Source organism: Pleurodeles waltl, chromosome 7, assembly GCF_031143425.1.
Source record: "Pleurodeles waltl isolate 20211129_DDA chromosome 7, aPleWal1.hap1.20221129, whole genome shotgun sequence".
Lineage (NCBI taxonomy): Eukaryota > Metazoa > Chordata > Amphibia > Caudata > Salamandridae > Pleurodeles > Pleurodeles waltl.
In genome coordinates, this window is record NC_090446.1 from 8,701,787 (window position 1) to 8,721,823 (window position 20,037).

Genomic DNA, 20,037 nt, shown 5'->3' on the forward strand with positions numbered 1-20,037 from the left:
TCCCAAATGAAGTGTTTGTCAAGGAGTGAGTTGGTACTATGCTGATTGCTGTTAGAGAGTGAGCACTGCTTAGCATGTCACACATTTGCTTGAGTTGAATTGAAACTATGCTGGTTTTATACAGTAGAGTGAGTTGCCACTATGCTGGTTTTGTGTGGGGTGAACTACTCTTAGTAACTTACATATGCCCTGAAGTTTGCACTGTGGTGGTGTTTATTAGGAAGCAAACCCCCAGCAAGTTACTTATGAACTTTAGTTGCCACTGTGGTGTTATTTTTTTAATCTTAACCTTTCCTCGAATGTTCCACATCTTTAAATTGTTGTTACAGGTCAATAGTTGAACCTTCAAGTAAGTTAAACATCTGATCTCAAGATATTGCATATTTTCAATTTTCTTTTAGCATTGGCAATTGTGATTGTATTCAGACGTTTCCTAAAATATTGACCAACATTTTATATCAGTAGTGGCTGTTCTTTGGTGTACAGGAGGGCTCAGTGTCCAGCTCATAGCATATTGTGTATGTGAGTGGAGGGGCGGCTTCTGGTGTAGAGAGAGATGGTTTGGGCCAGGGAAGGGTGCATGGCTTTGGGTTGTGAAATGTGAGTAGAGGAGGATCAGGGAAAGTCGTAAACTCTTTGCTGGCAAAGTTGGGAATGTCGCCAGAGGGTGGAAGGAAGGACTTGTGGAGGGCGCTATTGATGGTGTTCAGTGACCTACGAAACCGGATATCATTCTCTTAGAGTGTGACGTGGGGAAGATTATATGATATTGAATCGTTGTTTAATGTAAATCAGGCTGATAAACACTGAGAAATGCAACTTGTCACTGAGAGATTGCCAAGACCAAGATTATTAGAGACAAAGTACTTCCGGAAGCCACACAGAGGTGGCATTCCTCAGCTCTGATTTCAATCTGATATTCGTAAGGCACGTCAGTGCTATCTAGTAATGAACTACTGCTAATCCACTGACTTCACTAAGAATGTGAGCAAAAGAAATAAGACTTCAGCATTGTCTTTCAATGGATGCTAAGCAAGCCAAAGGAACTGATGGTGATGCTGATGGCACTGGAGCGAGTGCAGAGGCCGGGTGTAGGAAGTTGGCTCTGTATATACTATCTCAAAGTGAGAGATAGTGTGCACAGCGTCCAAGGGTTCCCCGTAGAGGTTGATAGAGGCAAAATTAGATCATTCTAATGCTCTATTTTGTGGTAGTGTTATCAAGCAGTAGGCTTATCAGAGGGTAGTGTTAAGCATTTGTTGTACACACACAGGCAATAAATGAGGAACACACAATCAAAGACTTAACTCCAGGCCAATAGTTTTTATATAGAAAAATATATTTTCTTAATTTATTTTAGAACCACACAATTTAAGATTTGAAGTAAATACATAAAATGCAAGGTACTCCACACAGGTAAGTAAGGAACTTTGAATTAGAGCAGTAACTTACACAGTATTGGTTAAAATGGCAATAAGCTATTTTAAAAGTGGACACAGTGCAAAAATCAACAGTTCCTGGGGGAGGTAAGTATTGGTTAGTTTCTCAGGTAAGTAAGACACTTACAAGTTCAGTTTCCTAGGCGTAGGCAGCCCACCTTTGGGGGTTCAAGCCAACCCCAAAGTCACTGCACCAGGAACACAGGGCCGGTCAGGTGCAGAGGTCAAAGGAGGGCCCAAAACACATAGGTGCCTGTGGAGAACAGGGGTGCTCCGGTTCCAGTCTGCCCACAGGTAAGTACCTGTGTCTTCGGAGGGCAGACCAGGGGGTTTTTGTAGAGCACTGGGGGACACAAACAGGCACACAAAACACCCACAGGGACGGCCGGGTGCAGTGTGCTTAGCAGGCGTCGGGTTTTCAATAGAAGTCAATGGAGGCCGGGGGTCACTCTAGCGGTGCAGGCAGGGCACAGGGGGGCTTCTCGGGCCAGCCACCAACTGGGCTAGGCAGAGGATCGCCTGATGGTCACTCCTACACTGGAGTTTGGTTCCTTTTGGTCCTGGGGGCTGCGGTGCAGTGCTTGGTCCAGGCATCGGGTTCTTTGTTCCAGGCAGTCAGGGGGAGCCTTTGGATCCTCTCTGCATGCGTCGCTGTCTCAGGTTACTCACATAGTTGCAGTCACCTGAGAGTCCTCTCTGCGGTGTTGGTTCTCTGGCACGCAAGCCGGGGGCGTCGGGTGCAGAGTGTGAAGCCTCACGCTTCCGGCGGGAAGAGTGAGTTCTTTCAAAGTTGCTAAAAAGTAGCAAAGTTATTGCTGTTTTTGAAAAGTGCCGCTGTTCTCGGGAGTTTCTTGGTCCTTCTGTTCAGGGCAGTCCTCTGAGGCTTCAGAGGTCACTAGTCCCTGTCGGATGCATCGCTGTGCAGGTTTTTTGAGTCTGGAGACAGACCGGTAGGGCTGGGGCCAAGTCAGTTGTCATCTCCGTCATCACTGTAGGGCTTTCAGGTCAGCAGTCCACTTCTTGGTGTAGGTTGCAGGAATCTTGTTTCCTGGGTTCTGGGTCGCCCTTAAATACTAAATTTAGGGGTTTGTTTAGGTCAGGAGGGCAGTAGCCAATGGCTGCTGTCCTGGAGGGTGGCTACACTCTCTTTGTGCCTCCTCCCTGAGGGGGCGGGGGCACATTGCTAATCCTATTGGGGGAATCCTCCAATCTCAAGATGGAGGATTTCTGAAGGCAGTGGTCACCTCAGCTCAGGACACCTTAGGGGTTGTCCTGACTGGTGGGTGACTCCTCCTTGTTTTTCTCATAATCCTCTCCTGCCTTGCCGCCAAAAGTGGGGGCAATGGCAGGAGGGCGGGCATCTCCACTAGCTGGGATGCCCTGGGGTGCTGTAACAAAAGGCATGAACCTTTGAGGCTCACCGCCAGGTGTTACAGTTCCTGCAATGGGGAGGTGAGAAGCACCTCCACCCAGAGCAGGCTTTGTTTCTGTCCTCAGAGAGCACAAAGGCTCTCACCCCAGGGGGGGGGGCGGGGGGCAGAAATTCGTCTCAGTGGCAGGCTGGTACAGACCAGTCAGTCGTGCACTGAAGGATTGGGTAGAATACAGGGGACATCTTCGAAGATGCCCTTTGTGTGCATTTTGTTATAAAGCCAACACTGGCATCAGTGTGGGTTTATTATTCTGAGAAGTTTGATACCAAACTTCCCAGTATTCAGTGTAGCCATTATGGAACTGTGGAGTTTGTTTTGACAAACTCCCAGACCATATACATAATATAGCCACACTGTACTTACAATGTCTAAGAATAGACTTAGACACTGTAGGGGCATATAGCTCATGCAGCTATGCCCTCACCTGTGGTATAGTGCACCCTGCCTTAGGGCTGTAAGGCCTGCTAGAGGGGTGACTTACCTATGCCACAGGCAGTATTTTGTGGACATGGCATCCTGAGGAGGATGCCATGTCGACTTTGCCTTTTTCTCCCCCACCAACACACACAATCTACAATGGCAGTGTGCATGTGTTAGGTGAGGGGTCTCTTAGGGTGGCACAACATATGCTGCAGCCCTTAGGGACCTTCCCTGGTCACAGGGCCCTTGGTACCACTGGTAGCTTTTACAAGGGACTTATCTGGGTGCCAGGGGTGTGCCAATTGTGGAAACAATGGTACATTTTTAAGTGAAAGAACACTAGTGCAGGGGCCTGGTTAGCAGGGTCCCAGCACACTTCTCAGTCAAGTCAGCATCAGAATCAGGCAAAACGTGGGGGGTAACTGCAACAGGGAGCCATTTTCCTACACCGGGGTTGGGGATGGAGCCTAATGACGCATGGATCGATATGGGTTGGGACAAAGAAACTCAAGCAATACTCCATTTGGTTGAATAGTACTACTAATTAGGCTTTGGTGGATGTGAAAGGTGGTGTGTCTTGAGTGAAGAGTGCATGGATGATATTTTTTTTAACATGTTTTATTGACTTTATAAACATATACAAAAGCAAAGGACACGTTTAGGATATAATTTGTCAGTAAATGAGCAAGCTTAGGCCACCAGATCAAAAACAGTGCAGTTTTGGGAATGCCAGCTCGTCCAAATGTATGGGGCAAGTAAAGTTACAGTCAGTAACCTTAGCTCAAGGTTAAATCCAGAAGCACAGACGGGATGTGTCAAATTAACCGCACTGAAATAACTGGGACAGGTCCAGGGGTTGAAGAAACGGATTGGGGAGTAGGGCCTTGGGGAAAGTGTACATCTACACCCATGGGTATTTGATAAAACGAAGGAAGGATGCTAAACTATGGAATGGTTAGGTTTTCTCGCCAATAGGAGGCAAGAGTACAGACAAAGTGGGTCCCTTCACGACAAGAGCTCTCTGGGGTTGGTGTAATAAAGGTGGAGACTTCACGGGGAGGGAGTCGAGGGCCTCTCCTGGTCAGTGCCTAGAAACTGCGATAGAAACTTGTCCCATGGTGGGGCAATAGGGCGGCGGTGCAGGCCTCTGGCCTCCTCTCCATGCAGTGCTGTTGTCTCATCCCCTGCCCAGTGCACCACCGCTTCCTTCTGAACTGCAATACTGGTGGTGGAGAGTCATACTTTTCCAACATGCCACGTTTTGCCAGAACAAGGGATAAATCAGTGATGCGAGCCGCAGCTTATTATTTTTTCTGGCACTTGTAAACGTCTTTAGAGCGCCTTCCTCCCAAATGTCAAGAAGTGGACAGCCCGTGGCTGAGGCAGTAGTCCTAAGGACGCTTTGCTAGAACTGGTGCGCTGCGGACAGTCTCACAAAATGTGCCGGAGGTCAAATAGCTAGGTCCTGACGTATCCCAGGGCTGTCTAGAAAATGCAATAAACTCGCTGTAGTGAGAGGTAAGATCTGTGTAGTATTTAAATTGAATTATTTGCAGCCTGTCGTTGTGAGAGATCATTTGTGGATGGTCTGATGCCCTTTGTAACTCCTTGTCATATAACCAAACTGTGTTTCCTAATGTGTGCAGGAGTGATTGGTGGGAGAGCTGTATAGATGTGATCATGGCCCGCGTGAGCCAAATCGCCAATCGGCTTCAGTTTCCCAGACTATAAAGACTGTCCACTAGAGTGTTGGTAGGGGGTTCAGAATGCTCCACCTGCACCTTTTACCACAGGAGAGTATGACGGAGGCGGCCATATGTCAGGAACTGTCCCTGGTGAAGTCCATATTCGTCCATCAGCACTTTGAAGGAAAGCAGTTGGTCATTAGCAAATACATTCCCAAGCGTCAACAAACCAGCTCTGTCCCAGGCTCAAAGGTCTTATCTATTGAGAGCCCAACTCCCACCAGGGAGGCCCAGCAGAGGGATGTAGGAAGCATAAGGGATGGGCCTTACGGGTGAGCTAGTAACTTCCTCAGAGGCACCGAAGCACCACCCATACCAAACGTGGGATCGTCTGGGGAGCTCCAGCTCCAGGTATCTGGAGGGCAAAGAGCATCCTCGCTGTTGTGGGTAGTAGGGGTGGTGGGTGAAGGTTGGGAGGGGGGCACAATCTCACCAGTGTCTGCCAAGTCATGGCCTGCCAGCCAGCAAGCCAACTATTGCAGCTGGGCCACCAGGAAGCACAGTTTAAAATTAGGGGCTCCTAGGCCTCCCTCCTCCTTTAGAAGTTGCAACTTAGAAATGGCACTCTGTGCCTACTGCGATGCCAACTAAGGGTCTGAGTGGTAAACATTGACGCCCAGATATTAGAAGGAATGATCCTCCTATTGCAGGGGCTCTCCACTCATTACCACCGGTATATAACGTACCTCTGGAGTCAGAGGGTAGATTCATGATTTCACTCAACTCACTTGGAGTCTCGAAAGCTCTTTGGAAGTGGATAGGAGACCGGCTAGACCAGAGGTCCGTGGTATGACGATTTGATATAAGAGAGAGCATTGGCTGCGTAGAGGGAATTGATGTTGGTAGGGTCCTGCAAGGGGATTCCCCACTCTCCCCAATGCTGCAGGTGTGTCTGGCGAGTGGCTTCACTGCCCGAGCAAACAGCAGTGGGGGTAGGAGCACCCCAGGCAGGTGCCTTCATACTGGGATGGCGCAAGATATGAGATTTCCTGTACGGATTCGCACCTAAGGCCTCCTGTAAGTCCAGGCACAGGCTATCCGCCAAGGCCAGCCCGGTCACGCTCCCTCCTAGAATAAAAAAAGATACCTAAAATTGAGCACTGTATTGCCGCCTGGGAAGAAGCCACACTGATCGCCATGGATCCAGTGGCGGCTGCCACTGACTGGGGGTTGCAGGGCGTGGAGGGGGGTGGGATGAAATTAAAAAAATGAAAGAAAGGAAAAAAAACACTTATCTTCGTCCGCAGATGGGTTTGTCTCCTCTGTCCTCTTCCCGGAAGCACAATGTTTCCAGACTTCCCTCAAATCATGACGCTGCTGTCATCAGCATGACAGCAGTGCTGTGATTGGTGTGAGCGCTGGGTTGGATATAGCTCAGGATGGAGTGGTAAGTGTCAGGAGAATTGTAAAGCAGGCCGCCCTTCCCCCAAGGTCCACCCCCAGGTGTGGCAGGGACGGGGTGAAGGGGCCATGTTAAGGGAGCTCTGCAGCCAGGGCGTCAGTGAGGCAAACCCCAATATCCTCAGAGATTGCACAGAGAGAGAGAAGGAAGAGAACAGACCCATGAGGGTTCAGAGAATATCATCTGCTGTCTGTGGGGTTACTTGACGCAGAAGGTTGTGATTGTGCAAGATCGGGGAGGGAGACTGTCCCACAGAGTCCTCACCAGATGGGCTGGAGGATTGTGGGTGCGTGTTGCACAATGCAGTGGCAATGTCCAGGGCTGAGCCCTGTATATTTTGGACCTGGGTGGGAGAGGGTGTAGCAGACACTCGTTGCACCTGAGCAGAGCCCCTCTAGGACCAGCGGTGATGTCTCTGAGGTGACCTAGAGGGAAGGCCCCGGGACCCATCTGGCTCCAAGAGAACCTCTTGTGCCTCCTCCCTTCTCTGCCCTTCTCCAGGCAGCCTCCGGGTTAGCAAAGAAGTAGGTTTTCTGTTCTGCTAGAACTTTAAGCTTTTCAGGGGAAAGCAGGGCACGGGGCAGATTCAGGTCTGTAAGCCACTGCTTAACCCCTAAGAAGGATAATCTGTTACTCTGGACAGGCAGTGTGTAGTCCAGAAAGATAAGAATTTTATGATTGTCTCTGAAGATAGGCTCAGCTTGTCTAGCTCAACCCAGAATAGCACCCTGGTCTTTATAGTGGAGGCTCTTGGCAACTATTAATCAGGGTGGGGCTCCCGGTGGGGGCTATCGCAAAGGCACCCTGTGTGCTTGTTCCACTGAAAAGTACGGAGTCAGCTGCTCACTCAGAACCAGGTTGTGTAGTCAGGTGTCCAGGAATTCTTCCACTTGTTGACCGTCAGAGCCCCCCGCCGGCCCCCCCACTCTGATATTGATACAGCGGGAGTCCACATCCTGCGCCCGTTGTTTGTGAAACCGCACCCTCTCCCCAAGGTCCTGCACCTGGGCCCAGAGGTCATATGTTTAGGGTATTAAGTCAGCTTAAGAGTTTGTGGGGGTTGTCAGGTAACAGGGTCAGGTGCACTGCCACCAAATCAGGTTTTGCTTCCAGGGATACACTAGAGGATTCAATTGCCAGAAAGATAGCGTCCAGTTTTGCTGATCCCATTGCGTGGGTAGTAGCATTTATGGGTCAGGATGATGGCTGATCCAGCTAGAATGGCCTTGTACGCCCCATCGTGCAAGAGCTCATGGAAGCCCAGAGGGGGTGGAGAATCCGCTGAGTGGTTTAGAAGGGTACAGCAGTGTGGGTCCACTTGCGGTCAACAGTTTCCATCCCCTTTGCCCCTCCCCAAAAATGGGAGGCCTAAGGAACTGCTGCACGAGGAGCCCACTGAATTCAGAGAAGTGGTTGGTGGCAGGAGACGTCACAGTGCTAGGTCATGTGGAGTCCCAGTGCTCAGCAGGATAGTAGATGAGGTGGCCAGTACTTACGTGCCTCTGGTGGTCTAGAAGGCCTGCACTTACCAGCCTTAAAATCTCCTTCAGAAGTTCCTATGTTCCTCAAAAGCTCCTTTATTACTAGAGGGCCATTTAAGCTCTTGCTGAGAAGCTTTCTAGTCCTTAGTTTAAAACAAAATCATTCCTGAACCAGAAGCCAGTGGGGCTCCCTATGGGCCCAAAACACTTACTCCCTCCTCTCAAGCGTAATCCTGTGCCCTTTCCAATCAATGGAGTTTGCACGCCGGGGTGGTAGGGTATAAGCTTTATTATTGCAAGCCTCAAATTTAATTGGTGAGATCAGCAGGCAGAGATGGACTCTATCTAGGCACTAGTTTAATATCTGCTTCCAAGTGAGTGTTTGAATTTATTTAGATGAAATGATAGTTCAGGTATTTTTTAAAACAAGGATACCTCTCCTAACTCTTCAAAGTACACGTAAATTTACCCCCTGAGACAATAATAAATATTTTCTTAACATTACTACACTAATGTAAAATAGTGTAATGTATGTATTGTAATTTTAAATTACTTCTAATCAGGAGTCCCCTAGCTTTTATGCTAACCCCAGCCATTCGCATGGTAACTAGTTTATTGTTTTAATGCCAATTGTATGGTACAAAATTATTACCACCATATTGTAATCCCTCTTTTGACTCTTACGCGGTAATGGTGGATAATGTAATGAAAATTGAAGTAATGATGTTAAAGGGTGATTATCACAGGAGGTCTTCTCTGAGAGCTAAAAGGACTTCTTGTGTAGGCTACTCTACAGCGAAGGAAATGTTCAGTCCCTGTTACTAGTCATTTAAAAAGAGAATTACGATGCCTCCTCTTTCTTAGCAGTTTTTGGGTGTTTTTTAACTTTCTCTTGTTCGGCGGTCTTTGATTACAGGCCAGCAGCTGATTACACCCTTCCATAGACTGCCGAAGGTGCCATCCATATTTATTCATGTTTAATCTATTTCATATTATTTTGTATATAACAGGACTCAAGGTTATTTCATTCAATATAAAAGACGAGGCAGAGGATTCCTGCATGGATCGTGGGGTCAGTAAAAGAAGAGAAACTAAGAGAAATCCCTCCGGTGAGTACAAAGTGCAAAGAAGCATTATATGTTTACTCAGTGCATTCCACCTTCCCGGAAGCAGCATTTGTGTGTGCTTTCTGTAGTCTGCGTACACCCGGAGTTCACCTTTCATGAGCCACTTTCATAGCTGGTGATGTCCTCTGTTGATGAGACTCACAAATCTGACTTTGTTTGAGGCTTTTGCTAACGCAAGTCAGCTCTGCATCGCAAATAACAACCAATAACTTTTTTATAGAACTATATCCCACAGTTTGTACAGTTTCTAAGCACTTTAAATAGCAATTGTCCATTTAAACCTTATTTTGTTGCTGAAGGCATCTACATCAGAGGTGAATGAACCTACCAGAATTGAATGTGTGACCTGCACGTCACACCAGAAGTCAGCAGTGCGCACTCGCTGAACTGTCTCTCTGAGTGCAAGGCACACTTTAGTTGTAGTTCAGTGAGATGTCAGCACATGAAGGTGGTGATCAATGACTGTTTCCACAGCCAGACCTGCAAACAGTAACCTGTACCTGGAATTAGTATTTCCGATTTGCAGTTCCCAAACGGCCTTGGCTGGAAAACAAATGTATTATTTTAATTCTAACTTATAAATGCTTGGGTATGTATGTCTGCTGCTTTTAATAATGTCATGTCTCTGGCCAGCCCCGCCCATAATTCCTCAGATGTTGGTAATAAACTACCAGAGGATATTGGCTAGTGATAAAGAAACCCTGGTGACGCTAGTCATCAGTCATGCCCTCTGCCAATAGGAATCTCATAACCAAAGTAGGCTTTTTTGTAACTGTGGAGATGAGATCTCATAACAAAAAATCCTGTGTGCTGCTAATTTGCATCGAGGTGCTGGTAAACACCACATTAAAAGTAGTAGGTTAAGCCTATTTGTTTCTGTACAGGTCTGTAGTTTGCATTGGATACAATATTTGTAGTGTGTCTACGTATATGGTCTTATACAATCAGTTTCTGAAGTGCTCACATGCTAACATAAATCTGAGACCTATCAGGCCGCCTGCATCTGTATCTCTCTAGTTGCCCTCCCTGTACCACATTAACAATGTACACACTACTACTCCTGGTTTGTGATGAAGTCCTAGAGAAACCACTGTACAACTTAGTCGTAGACGAACTCCTGTTAATATTGCGCCTGTACAAATGTTCAGCTACATTCAAGTGTGCTATTGTTTCCATCCATCTCCTCTAACGCCTGGTGGGGGGGCTGCCGCGAGTACAGCTGTGATGGTACTAGGCCGTGATGGCTTCCATGGTCCCTCTTGTGCTCAGCAGGATTCCCTCAGATTTACCCCGGTACATCCTGCTGGAAAATCCCAATACACTCTCCTTAACGACTGTTCAGAACACTGCCAGTGGTGCTTGCCCCAGCGAGTGTAAATTAAGAACTGTTCCAAATTCAGCCAAAGGCGCTGGTCCGCGAGGTGTAAATGAATGACTGTCCAGAAGTCAAACTATTGCGCGCTGGTCCGCGAGGTGTAAACTAATGACTGTCCAGAAGTCCAACTATTGCGCGCTGGTCCGCGAGGTGTAAACTAATGACTGTCCAGAAGTCAAACTATTGCGCGCTGGTCCGCGAGGTGTAAACTAACGACTGTCCAGAAGTCAAACTATTGCGCGCTGGCCCGCAAGGTGTAAATTAATGGCTGTTCAGAATCCCTCCGGGACCAGCTTGTCCACAGATGTAAATAAATGTTCCCTCAGAGCGCTGACAGTACTGCTAGTCCCATTGGGTGTAAATGAATGACTGTCCAGAAGTCAAACTATCACGCGCTGGTCCACGAGGTGTAAATTGATGAGCGTTCAAAACATTACCCGTGGTGCTGGTCCCACCAGGTGTAAAGTAGTGATGTGTAGAAAGTTACCACCTGTGATTGTCTTGCGAGGTGTTAATTAATGACTGTTTAGAGTTCTACCAGTACTGCTGGACACACCAAATTAACAGTCATTCAATATTCAACCAATGGTGCTGGTCCAAGAGTAGTAAATAATGACCGTTCAAAACATTACCAGTGGTGCTGGTCCCACCAGGTGTAAATGAATGAACGTTCATTACGGTACCAGTGATGATGGTCCCCCCAGGAGTAAATTACGACTGTCGGAACATTACCAGTGCCGCTGATTCCACCCGGTGTAAATGAATGACTGATCAGAAGGTTACAACTGATGGTGGCTCTCCAGGTGTAGACCGCAGTTCAGAATGTGATCAGCGCTACTGACCATTGAGAACGCGATACGTCGTGCTGGGCAGGGCAGGGATGCTTTAATGTGCGCTGCCAGTGGTACTGGGCTCACCAGATGTAAATATTGACCTTTCAGAATGTTACCATCGCTGCTGGACCCACCATGTGTAAATTAATGACCGTTCAGAGTGGTACCAGCAGCAAAATGTAGTGTACTTGTGCACATGCTGAAAATCTACAAAGCAAATACTGCACTATACAATAACACAATGAGAGCATGATCACACAACAACATAACAACTCGTATCAAAAAGAACAGAACAAACTCAAAAAAACAAAGCAGTTTGAAGGGAGTTAAGTGACCGTACTAAAATATGGGAAAGAGATATAGGTAGAGAAATCTTATAAACGGATGGAAATAAAGTATGTGGCGATCCATACAAGAACTCCTTCTCAGGCCCACACAGAGTGATGTTGGTGAAACTGAATATGGGTTGGTACTTAACTCCAGACAAGCTGCACAGGATGTTCACAACAACGTGTGACAGATGTTGGAGCAGATATGGGTTGATGGTTCTCCCCTGCACACCTGTTGGGCCTGTCCACTAATTACCACCTAGTTGAAGTAGGTCCTCCCTTCTATCAAAAACCTCATTGTCTTCGAGCACAAGCTTAGCTTAGAGTTAGGCTTATTAAGTTGGAAAGAGAACAGTTACAAAAACTGGAAACAAATTTTTCATTAAAAACTGGAAAATAGTTGTCCATTTATTACCGATAGCCAAAAGTGACATTGCACGACTATCGTAGCGATGTGCCACACTCAACACGCATGCTTGGTGCTAGAGACTGTCAGTCAATGGCAATGGCGTTGATCCTTATTACAAAAAGAAAACTTCCTATCAGTAGGGCAATCTGTTCTGATATATATGGGAATTGAAGCAGGGAATTACAAGCTGTGCCAGATTGAGAACAACAAGGATGTTTGAATGAAGGGATGAAACAGAACTGGAGGAGGTTTCAGCTATAAAGTCTTCAGTTCTTGAAGGTCTGCTTCTGGGCGATGCTGCAGTAGATGTCAGTATGCACGCTAGAGCTTAATGCTTCTGTCTGATTTTCTGTCTGTTGAAAATGTGTAAATGCCTGAGGAAACCCGGGAGTGGGAGCTGGAAGGTGAGGACTCATTTTCCTTTCTACAGGTATGCCATCCCAACCTTCCGTCCTTCAGAATATCACTGAAGATATGGTTGTGGAAAAGTACTTTGCATAGATTTTTCCATGGGCTTTCCAGCTTTCAGTAGTCCTTTTACTTTCTTTCTTCTTTATCCTTTGTAAGTTACTTCCTCGTTACGACATGTTCATTTTGTAATGTGCTAGTTTTGTATTCATAGGAATGGACATCATTCCGGCACTAAATGAAATTAATTTGATCTGAAACTGCTTGTTGTTACACAAGATGTTGTGCAGAAATCTGATATTGCTGTGAATTCTAATCCAACAGGTATTGGGACAACCAAAAGAAGGAAAACCATGACCAACTCTTCAAAACATAATAAAAAATCAGCAATTTGTAAATCAATTACAAATAAACTTCAAGCAAATATGGTCCAGGGCTTTTATGATGGCAAAAGTGTGATAAGTCAGATGTCACCAGGAAGCGACTGGGGCTGGAGAGGAGAGGAAGTCACCAAATGGAAAAGTCAAGAAGCGTATTCCACCACGCAGCACCCAACATGCTTCGTGGAGCCACCGGAAACTAGCAAACCCTACGAGAGTCCAATAAAAACCAACAACTTCATAGCGTGGGAACCAACCGCAGTAGAGATGCGCAGAGCCTGTCCTTCCACTGACAATGAACCCACACGCAGCCAGACGGGAAGTCAGAGGGCACGTAGATCGAAAGGAAGATGCACATGTACCGAATGTGGGAAAAGCTTTTCTACCATGTCCAAGCTTGTAACACACCAAAGGGTTCACACGGGGGAGAGACCGTATCACTGTACGATATGTGGGAAAAGCTTCACTCAAAAGGGAGTTCTTCAAAGACACGAAAGCATGCACACGGGTGAAAGGCCTTATCAGTGCATCCTGTGTGGGAAGCGCTTCAATCGGAAGCACCATCTTCTAGGGCATGAGAGAGTACATACAAAGACACCTCAAAAGTGTAAGACAGATCTAACGGAGGATGTGTGAACACTAAGATATCTATGTATCGCACAGCTTCTGGAACTTTCAAGCAAAAGAGAATTAAAGAACATTAGCACACTTGTGACTAGAGTGGATATCCAAATATCATCCTGTAAAATGGTACATTCTACAGAATAAAGTAGTAAAAGAAATAATGTACCTGTCTAGGAGCATGAAGTGCTGTTTCGCAAGCATTAATAACATATCCACACAAAGAGAGTGTAAAGTAGGATATTATGTGGGCAGTCCGGCGGGGTACAAAATCACAGATGGAGCGGATTGTTTTAGGTGGAACTAGAGTTCTAAAGACAGTACAAGCTTGCCTCGGCAAAGTGCACAATCTGAACTCCATAAAGAAAGTATTGTTAGCTATTTATGACAACCATGTGAGGGGCAATCAAGTAAATTTGTATCCTAGCACTCTCCATCTCTTGGAGTTGTGCTCTACTGACAAAGTTGACGGCGGTGGAATGATGCGCTCCAAGTTATAATACTGGTGTCCATTTATTACCGATAGCCAAAAGTGACATTGCACGACTATCGTAGCGATGTGCCACACACTACATGTAATCTCCCTATGCCTCAGTCTTTCTGTTTGCTCACACCGGAAGTCCAGTTAACCGCCCAGAAACACTCTACATGAAACCGGAATGGTTACTTTTACCATTCGTTCCAGTTACAGCCGGTGTGGTGAAGATAACCCTGACGAGGAATACCGGCCAACGCACTACATTTGTGAGCAAGTGTCACAGGCACAAATCCATTGGCTCCACTTCAAATTTGTGTATTGGTTCCAGGACACTGAAAGCAAATAGCATAAAAACAGGACAAACACACCCCTCATGCAGCCTGCCATAAACAGTGTCACCACTGCTCGCCTCGAGGACAAGGGTGCCCGGAACTCGCCTGGAGGGTGGTGCCTCCAGGTTGCCACTAAAGATTGTTAAGTATGCTCGACACGAAAGACCAACGTGTACAAGGTCTCATGGTTACTAACCTCGTCAATGTCTGAAGGTATGGTGCATCCAGGCCGGCCAGTAGAGGTTATAAAGCGTGCTTGACGTGAAGGACCAAAGTGTACTGATAGCATTACAAAAAACACTGATAAAGTCAATTGGGGGAGGGGATAAAGATGTTGATACCTCACACACTCTCAAAGTAGTCTTTATTGAGAATTGGTGAGTACAGTTCTGCTGTTTGTTTGGTGAAGAGCAGTCCTAATGAACCAGGAAACATGTTGAAGATATGCTTTGTTTGTTAAACAATTGGCGTTAACTATGAACTCTTACGATGAAGATGACGGCATGCTTAAACAATTTGAGTCCTTAATTTACATTTTAAATCTGACTTTGAAGGGAGCACCTGTCTGAATGAATCATATTGCTAATGTTGTGGATAGTTACCACTGGTGTGACATTTAGAAAGGATGGCCTAGCCCTCACCCTGTACTTGCCAGGGCCTTCCTCTTCTCTTTTGCACACCTGAAGTCACAGTTTCCCCCACTCCTCCCACTTCCATGAGGGCCCCCAAGCCCTCACCTCCACCGCCTTCCTCGTAACTTCTCTTTTCCAAACCCATTCTGTGCTGTCTCTTACCCGAGCTGGTAGGTTGTTCTCCGCGCTTCTTTTTCTGGTCCCTTCCCCTGCTCCCGCTTTACTTTTATGGTTTACTCCTGTACTGGAAGGGTAGCATACCTTTGTTACATATATATTTAAAAAACGTTTTCTCAGATTACCCCCTTTGTGGTCTTTAAAAGCACTCTAGGGTGCCTCCAGGTTTTGCATTCACTCTTTACATAGTGTGAAGAAGTAAGTACAGATAAATACAGAAACAAACTTGTGTAAGCACAGGAGTGCATAGCACAATAACAAAAAAAAAAGTGTAATTACATTTAACATTTTTCTTGTTATTATATGCTTATGCATTTATTTTTGTGTAGTGACTTTCATTGTGTAATGATTTTCAGGGACTTTTCCTCCCGTGTGACAGAAAACTTTTTGTCTCCTCTTCGAGATGCACCCCCAACCTGCATAACTTCAGGAAAAAGCCTAAACATTACTCTTTCAAACCACCTACATCTGGCTTGATGCTTTACTCCTTTTAGTACCATGACTCCCTGTGTTCTAGAAATCCCTGTCATTCATACATTCTTTCATTCTCCTACCCTGTACCACCGTGCATCCCAAGCAGACCGTGGCAGGAACAATCTGCATCAGGAGGTCTCTCTTAAGCATAGGGTGCTTTCTGGAAGTCTGAGTCCCTGTGGTGCTTGGGTGGTGGGTAGGGTTTTTCAGTGGTGGAACTAGTGGAGGGTCTGACACCTGACACCAGATGGCTTCCTGAGCGCTAAGTGAGACAGGGAACCGCAGGTTTAGCTGACACCTGTTGGTTTGTAGCTGATGTCTCTCTTCCACCAAGCAAAATATCCTATCTCAAACCTGTGACTTTCTGGTCACTGCTGCAGGTGTCTGCTTTAAGTATTAGCTCTCGCAGCCATCCTGCAGGATTAGTTTTGCGGCTTGTTATATTATTGTTCTGTGTGTTGAGTTTGGTTGCCAGATAGGTTGGTATGTTGGTGTTTAATCCCTTAAAGGTGATGGCGTGGCAGATCCTGCTTGGGATGCTGTTGGGTACAAGACCTGTGGAGCTCTTGAAGTGTGGGAATGACATGCTGATCATTTCACAGTTTCCTGATGAGCCGCGTGGTCGCATGGAGCACACTCTTCAGAAGTGGCAGGTGGGTATCATGGATGCCTCTGTCCATGCGGGAGAAGGCAGAGCTTCAGTAGGCCTTCAGCATCTAGTTTCGTGACTTATGCCTTGACTTGGCAAAGAAGGGAGAGTTGGTGCCAAGCTTTGTGACTTAGTGAGGGCTTCGGAAAGTGGTAATATTGGTGGGCTGTGCTTTGCAAAAGGAAATAGTATGAACATAAAGAAGCATTATGAAACCTGGCAATGTGGGCATATTGAAGCCGTGCGTAAACCATTATTGTGGGCATGTTGAGAACTGGAAATGTGATTCCTGGGATATTATAAAAACTGGCATGTCCATAGTATGGGCTTGTGGAAATTGAGGATTATTAGGACTGGAGCACCAACATTCTGGTTATTTGGACACAGTGGAATCTTAAGGCAACAGTAATGTATCGATACTGGAGCAGGTTTGATGGTATGGCATAATGTGGCATTATGAATACTGATAACAATGCCATACTGGAGCATTGTGGAACCTGATAATATGGACTGACTTTGGCATAATAGAAACTTACACATTTTGTATTTTGGAAAACTGGCCCTTGGGAAATAGGTTATTTCGAGCATTAGTGGAAGGCGATGTGCTGTAAACTGGTAAATTGTGCACAGTGAGACTTCATGGACACTAAGAAAGCTGTTGATTTAACACATTGTAAACTAGGAATGAAAATGTCACTTACCCAGTGTACATCTGTTCGTGGCATCAGTCGCTGAAGATTCACATGTTGTGCATAGCCCGCCATCTGGTGTTGGGTCGGAGTGTTACAAGTTGTTTTTCTTCGAAGAAGTCTTTCGAGTCACGGGACCGAGGGACTCCTCCTCTTTGTCTCCATTGCGCATGGGCGTCGACTCCATCTTCGATTGTTTTCCCCGCAGAGGGTGAGGTAGGAGTTGTTTGTTAGTAATAGTGCCCATGCAATGGAGTGAATAAGTATGTACCTATCTAAGATTTAATATATTTACAAATGTACAAAGTTGAAGCTAACTTCCAAACGGCTACAGGCTCCCGGGGAGGTGGGTGGGCACGTGAATCTTCAGCGACTGATGCCACGAACAGATGTACACTGGGTAAGTGACATTTTCAGTTCGATGGCATCTGTCGCTGTAGATACACATGTTGTGCATAGACTAGTAAGCAGTTATCTCCCCAAAAGCGGTGGATCAGCCTGTAGGAGTGGAAGTAGTCTGAAATAAGGTTCTTAGTACGGCTTGACCTACTGTGGCTTGTTGTGCTGATAGCACGTCTACACAGTAGTGCTTGGTAAATGTGTGAGGCGTAGACCATGTGGCTGCCTTACATATTTCGTGCATTGGAATATTCCCTAGGAAGGCCATGGTAGCGCCTTTCTTTCTGGTTGAGTGTGCCCTTGGTGTAATGGGCAGTTGTCTTTTTGCTTTAAGGTAGCAGATTTGGATGCACTTAACTATCCATCTGGCTATACCCTGTTTCGATATTGGGTTTCCTGCGTGAGGTTTTTGAAATGCAATAAACAGTTGTTTAGTTTTTCTGATATTTTTAGTTCTGTCGATGTAGTACATTAGTGCTCTTTTGACGTCTAATGTATGTAGTGCCCTTTCAGCTATGGAATCTGGCTGTGGGAAGAACACTGGTAGCTCTACCGTTTGATTTAGGTGGAACGGTGAAATAACCTTTGGCAAAAATTTAGGATTGGTCCTTAGGACTACTTTATTTTTGTGTAGTTGGATAAAAGGTTCTTGTATTGTAAACGCCTGAATTTCACTTACTCTTCTTAGAGATGTGATGGCGATGAGAAATGCAACTTTCCATGTTAGGAATTGTATTTCGCAAGAGTGCATAGGTTCAAAGGGTGGACCCATGAGCCTTGTTAAGACGATGTTGAGGTTCCATGAAGGAACGGGTGGTGTCCTTGGTGGTATAATTCTTTTGAGGCCTTCCATAAACGCTTTAATGACAGGTATCCTAAATAGTGAAGTTGAATGGGTAATCTGCAGGTATGCAGATATTGCTGCTAGGTGTATCTTAATGGAAGAGAAGGCCAGGTTCGATTTTTGTAAGTGTAGTAAGTAACCCACTACATCTTTTGGAGATGCGTGTAATGGTTGAATTTGATTATGATGGCAGTAGCAAACAAATCTTTTCCATTTGCTTTCATAGCAGTGTCTAGTGGATGGTCTTCTGGCTTGCTTTATGACTTCCATACATTCTTGTGTGAGGTTTAAGTGTCCGAATTCTAGGATTTCAGGAGCCAGATTGCTAGATTCAGCGATGCTGGGTTTGGATGCCTGATCTGTTGTTTGTGTTGCGTTAACAGATCTGGCCTGTTGGGCAACTTGACGTGGGGTACTACTGATAGGTCTAGCAGTGTTGTGTACCATGGTTGCCTTGCCCACGTTGGTGCTATCAGTATGAGTTTGAGTTTGTTTTGACTCAATTTGTTTACTAGATATGGAAGGAGAGGGAGAGGGGGGAAAAGCGTACGCAAATATCCCTGACCAGTTCATCCATAGGGCATTGCCTTGAGACTGTCTGTGTGGGTATCTGGATGCGAAGTTTTGGCATTTTGCGTTCTCCTTTGTTGCAAATAAGTCTATTTGAGGTGTTCCCCAACGTTTGAAGTAAGTGTTTAGAATTTGGGGGTGAATTTCCCACTCGTGGACCTGTTGGTGATCTCGAGAGAGATTGTCTGCAAGTTGATTCTGGATCCCTGGAATAAACTGTGCTATTAGGCGAATGTGGTTGTGAATTGCCCATTGCCATATTTTTTGTGCCAGAAGGCACAGCTGTGTCGAGTGTGTCCCCCCCTGTTTGTTTAGATAATACATTGTTGTCATGTTGTCCGTTTTGACAAGAATGTATTTGTGAGTTATGATTGGTTGAAATGCTTTTAATGCTTGGAAAACTGCTAGTAGTTCGAGGTGATTTATATGCAGCTTTCTTTGATGTACGTCCCATTGTCCTTGTATGCTGTGGTGATTGAGGTGTGCTCCCCACCCTGTCATGGAAGCATCTGTTGTTATCACGTATTGTGGCACTGGGTCTTGGAAAGGCCGCCCTTTGTTTAAATTTATGTTGTTCCACCATAGAAGCGAGAGGTATGTTAGGCGGTCTATCAACACCAGATCCAGAAGCTGACCCTGTGCTTGAGACCATTGTGATGCTAGGCACTGTTGTAAGGGCCGCATGTGCAACCTTGCGTGTGGGACAATGGCTATGCATGAGGACATCATGCCTAGTAGTTGTAATATCATCTTCGCCTGTATTTTTTGTGTTGGATACATGCGTTTGTATAATCTTTTGGAAATTTTGAACCCTTTGTGGACTTGGAGTGGCTATTCCCTTTGTTGTATCTATTGTGGCTCCTAGGTATTGTTGTACCTTGCACGGCAGAATGTGTGATTTTGCATAGTTGATGGTGAAACCGAGTTTGTAGAGGGTTTGTATGACCTGATCTGTGTGGTGTGAGCACCTTGTCAGTGAGTCGGTCTTGATTAGCCAGTCATCTAGATACGGGAATACGTGTATTTGCTGCCTTCTGATGTGTGCAGCCACTACTGCTAGGCACTTTGTGAAGACTCTTGGTGCAGTTGTTAAACCGAAGGGCAATACTTTGAATTGGTAATGTATTCCTTTGAATACGAACCGTAGGTATTTCCTGCGAGGGATGTATTGGTATGTGGAAATACGCGTCTTTGAGATCTAAGGTTGTCATGTAGTCCTGTTGTTGTAGCAATGGTAACACCTCTTGTAGCGTGACCATGTGAAAGTGTTCTGATTTGATGTAGGTGTTTAGTGTTCTGAGGTCTAGGATTGGTCTCGGTGTTTTGTCCTTTTTTGGTATTAGGAAGTACAGTGAATAAACTCCTGTGTTTATTTGTGTCTTTGGTACTAG

At 45.9% G+C, this 20,037-nt stretch overlaps 1 protein-coding gene across 1 annotated transcript in view; it reads left to right on the top strand.

The window, feature by feature from the left end:
• The window catches only part of LOC138303530 (zinc finger protein 583-like), a 41,286-nt gene extending 24,340 nt beyond the window's left edge, over positions 1-16,946 (top strand). The window contains exons 5-6 of the mRNA XM_069242743.1: positions 8,931-9,029; positions 12,726-16,946. Coding sequence (XP_069098844.1) covers positions 8,931-9,029; positions 12,726-13,417 — 791 coding nt within the window. The 3' untranslated portion in view covers positions 13,418-16,946. The remainder of the gene's footprint in view (positions 1-8,930; positions 9,030-12,725) is intronic.
• Positions 16,947-20,037: the final 3,091 nt, after the last annotated feature.